The 4,822-nt window shown below is 19.1% G+C and overlaps 1 protein-coding gene across 2 annotated transcripts in view; it reads left to right on the forward strand.

Moving 5' to 3' along the window:
* The window catches only part of LOC117174893 (protein rogdi), a 30,851-nt gene that overhangs the window by 17,419 nt on the left and 8,610 nt on the right, over positions 1–4,822 (forward strand). For both annotated transcript variants that reach the window (XM_033364438.1, XM_033364359.1), the window contains exon 5: positions 4,113–4,322. In XM_033364438.1, the coding sequence (XP_033220329.1) occupies positions 4,113–4,322 (210 nt within the window). The remainder of the gene's footprint in view (positions 1–4,112; positions 4,323–4,822) is intronic.

Raw genomic sequence — 4,822 nt, forward strand, 5'->3', positions numbered from 1 at the left:
TCAAAAATGAACAAATTAAATGTGCAGTTAAATAATTAAATGAAACGAAAAAAAAACAAGAATTTTCAACAAAACGGTTTAATTTTCTACTAAAATAGTTAAATTTTCAATAAAAAAAAAATAGATTAATTTTCGACTTCAAAAGATAAATTTTTAATGAAATAGTCGATTTTTCAACTAAAAACACTAAATTTACAGTAAGAAATTTAATCATTAAATTTTCAGTTAAATAAATAAATAAAACGCCAAAAAGATTAAATTTTTAACAAAACGGTTTAATTTTCTATCAAAGTGGTTTATTTTTAACAAAAAAGTTGAACTTTTAACTACAAATGATCAATTTTTAACAAAACATTGAATATTTAAACTTTGAACAAAAAAGTTCATTTTGAAAAAAAAAATTAATTTTTTACATAAACAGAGAAATTTTCAAACAAAAAGTTGAATATGCAACCAAAAAAGATCAATTTAAAATTAGAATTGAAATAATTAAATTTTCAGTTAAAAAGTTAATTTTCGAGAAGAAAGGAAAAGAATTTTCAAAAAAAATTATTAATTTTTTTACAAAAATAGTTCATTTGCAACCAAAATGTTAAATTTTCAATTAAAAAAGATAAATTTTTAACAAAAAATGGAACATTTAATCCGAAAAAAATTAATACTAATAAAACATTCAATTTTCAATCAAAAAAATTAATTTTCTACCTCAAAGGATAAATTTACAATTAGAAATTAAATAATTAGAATTTCAGCAACAAAAAATGGATTTTCAACAAAACGGTTTAATTTTTTACCAAAATAGTTAAATTTTCAAAGAAAAGGATTAATTTTCTATCTAAAAAAATAAATATTTAGCTAAATAGTTGATTAAAAAAAAAAGTCAACCAAATAGTTAAATTTGTCTATTTGGTTCAAAATTGATCTTTTTTGGTAGAAAATTAATCTTTTTATTTGAAAATTGAAATTTTTGGATGAAAATTCATGTTTTATTTTTTGCAAAAGATTAAATATTCCGTTTTTTGTTAAAAATTGATCTTTTTTAGTTGAAAATTCAACTTTTTGGTTGAAAATGAACTATTTTAATACATACAATTAAACCATTTTGTTGAAAATTCGTTTTTCTTTTCTTTTGAAAATTTATCTTTTTTGTTAAAAAAATAATCTTTTTGTTTGAAAATTATAGTTTTTGGATTAAAGTTCAAATATTCATTTTTTCATTAAAAATTGGTGGAAATTCAACCTTTAATTCTTCTTTTTTTATTGGGTTGAACTGTTTTTTTCTTAATTAAATATTCAAACTTAAAATGTAAATTTTTAAACAAATAGTTGATTTTTCAATATAAACAAAATTTTTCAAACAAATAATTAAATTAAAACAAAATTTAACTATTTGAGTAAAAACTTATCTTTTTAGGTATCAAAAATTCAACTTTTTGTTTGAAAATTACTCATTGTCAAGTTTACATATTCCATTTTTTGTTAAAAAATGAACTGTTTTCGTTGAATTCGTTTTATTTAATTATTTAACTGAACATTTAATTTCTTCATTTCTGATTGTAAATTTATTATTTTTAGTTGAAAAATCTACTTTTCTTTTCAAATTTAACTTTTTTGTTTAAAATTTCTTTTTTTTTGAAATTTTTGTAATTTAAATAATCTATTTTTTTTTTAAATTGATATTTTTAGTTCAAAGTGAACCATTTTGGTAAAAAATTGAACCGCGTTATTGAAAATTCGTTTTTATTTCTGACTTTAAATTAAACTTTGTTAGTTGATTAATCAATTTTTTAGTATAAAAACTCTCTTTTTAGTTAAAAAATTACTATTTTCGTAGAAATTTTTTTTTGTTTCATTTAATTTTTTAACTGAAAATTTAAAGATTTAATTTCTGATTGTAAATTTATCTTTTCAGGTAGAAAATTAATCCTTTTGATTGAAAATTGAACTTTTTTATTGAAAATTCCTTTTTTTTTATTTTTTTTTGTTTTTTTTTTTTAATGAAAGTTAGTTTAAAATACAACTTTTTAATTGAAAATTGAACATTATTTACTTGCATATTTAATTATTTCATTTCTGATTTTAAATTAATATTTTTTAGTTAAATATTAAACTTTTCGGTTAACAATGAACTATTGTGGTAAAAGAAACCATTTTGTTTAATTTAATTTTTTTGTTATTTGAAAATTAATTTTTTATCTGAAAATTTCTTTCATTTATGATTTTAAATTTATAATTTTTAGTTGAAAGTTCAACTTTTTGCTCGAAAATTAACTGTTTTTATACAAAATTAATTTTGCTTCTTTTATTTATTTACTTAACTGAAAATTTAATGATTTGATTTCTGATTGTAAATTTACCGTTTTTAGTTCAAAATCAACTATTCGATTAAAAATGTATCTTTTTTTAATTAGACAATTAATATTTTAGATTAAAAATTGAAATTTTTTGTTGAAAATTCGTTTTTTTTTTGTTTTTTTTTTTAAGTTTAAATATTGAATTTTTTGTTAAAAATGTATCATTTTTAGTAGAAAATGCAAGTTTTTTTGAAAAATTGAACTATTTAGGTAAAAAAGAAACCCATTTTGTTGAAAATTCGTTCTTATTTTGTTTTGAACATTTATCTTTTTTGGTAAAAAAATTAATCTTTTTGGTAGAAATGTCATGTATTTGATCAAAAATTCGACTCTTTTATTGAAAATTAATCTTGGTGATTAAAAATCAATTTTTCTTTTGTTGAAAATTCATTTATTTTGTTAAAAATTTGTCTTTTTTAATAGAAAAATAATGTTATTACTTTAATTTTAATCTTTTTGTTTTAAAATTCATTTTTTTATGGTTTAGAATTCATATTTTTAATAGTTTTTTTTTTTAATTGAACTATTTTCTTAAAAATTCGTCTTTTTGGTAGAAAAATAATTTTATTACTTGAAACTTAATTTTGTTAGCTAAAAATTTATTTAAGATTTGATTCAATATTTAGCTTTTTTACTTGAAACTTCCTCTTTTTAGTTAAAAATTCATTTTTTTTGTTTGCCAATTAATTTTTTTGGTTGAAAATTATTTTTTGACTGAAAATTTAACTATTCAATTTTAAATTGAAATTTTATCATTTTTAGTTGAAACTTTATCTTCTTGGTTCGAAAATTTCTTCGTTTTTTTTTTTTAATTAACTAATTTATTTATTTTTGCAAATTGAAATATTTCGTCGAAAATAGTTGAAAATTCGTATTTTTTAGTAGAATAGTAATCTTATTGAATAAAACTTCATCTTTTTATTTTAAAAAATATATTTTTTATATTCTTAACTTTTTTATCTCAACTGAAAATTTAACTATTCTATTTTAAATTGATAATTTAAATTAATTAAATTGAATCTTTTTGGTTGACAATTTATATTTTTTTCTTAAAAAATTATTTTCTTTACTGAAAATTTATCTATTTCATTTTAAATTGGAAATTTATCCTTTTCAGTTGAAACTTTACTTTTTGGTCGAAACTTCTTGCTTTTTTTCGAAAATCGAACTATTTTCTTGAAAATTCGTTTTGGATAAACATATTTTTTTTGTTGGTTGAAATTTTTGTTTTTAACTGAAAATTTATCCTTTCTAGTTGAAACTCCTTCTTTTGGTAGAAAATTAATCTTTTAAACTAATAATTTAACTATTTAATGTTTGGTTTATAAATTTTAAAAAAATCGTTTATTTTTAAATAAAGTAATTAAATTTTTACTGTAAAAAACATGAATTTTCAATCAAATAGTCGAATTTTCAACTAAAATAGTTGAAAATTAATCTTGTTGATTAAAAATTAATTTTTCTTTTGTTGAAAATTCATTTATTTTGTTGAAAATTTTTAGTAGACAAAATTTTTAAGTAGAAAAGTAATCTTATTACTTAAAACTTAATTTTTTGGTTTTAAAATTAATTTTTTTCTGTAAAAATTCTTCTTTTTTTTTTAGTTTAAAATGTAACTCTTTGGTAGAAAATTTATCAAATTTCTTGATGTCTGAATAAAATAACAATTTTTATTATCAATTTGGGTTAAAAAAAGAGCTATTTTTGATTAATAATCCATTTCTTTTTAGCCTTAGTCCCAATCTATTTTTTTTTCAGAAATCTCTAAATCCAAATCTGCCCGAGAATTTGGCAATCAGCTTCTACATTCAAAGTTACAAATTGGTGCTGGCTGTTTACCAATTGGAAAATGCGCACGGCAGTGTAAAATATGAAACCCAGCAGGCCGAATGCAGCGTTCCTTGGCTAAATGAAGCCCTCGTTCTCTTAACGATTGCCCTGCAATTGTGCCAGAGACTAAAAGACAAGGTTCGTTTATTTCGTTATTTATTATTTTCGGGCGCAGGTAAAAAAAAATTATTTCTCGTGTTTATCGAATTTAAAAAAAAAAATTTTTTAAGAAAACTGATTGGAGATTGTCTTTTGAATCGGACATTAAGAAATTACATAAAATTTCCGTCAAAGAGTTCCAGTTTTTACCCAATAATTCGATTTTTAACAAAAAAATTAATATACAAACCAAAAAATGACGTTTTAAATAAATAGATTAATTTTCTAATAAAAAAGACGAATTTTCCACGAAATACTTCAATTTAAAAAAAAATTAATTTTCAAACCAAAAAAATGACGTTTCAAATAAAAATATCACTTTTCTAATAAAAAAGACGAATTTTCCACGAAATAGTTCAATTTTCAAAAAAAAAAATTATTATTTTTACAGAAAAAATTAATTTTCAAACCAAAAAAAATGACGTTTTAAGTAAAAAGATTACTTTTCTAATAAAAAAAGACGATTTTTCCACGAAATA

The sequence above is a fragment of the Belonocnema kinseyi genome, chromosome 1 (assembly GCF_010883055.1).
Source record: "Belonocnema kinseyi isolate 2016_QV_RU_SX_M_011 chromosome 1, B_treatae_v1, whole genome shotgun sequence".
Taxonomy (NCBI): Eukaryota; Metazoa; Arthropoda; class Insecta; order Hymenoptera; family Cynipidae; genus Belonocnema; species Belonocnema kinseyi.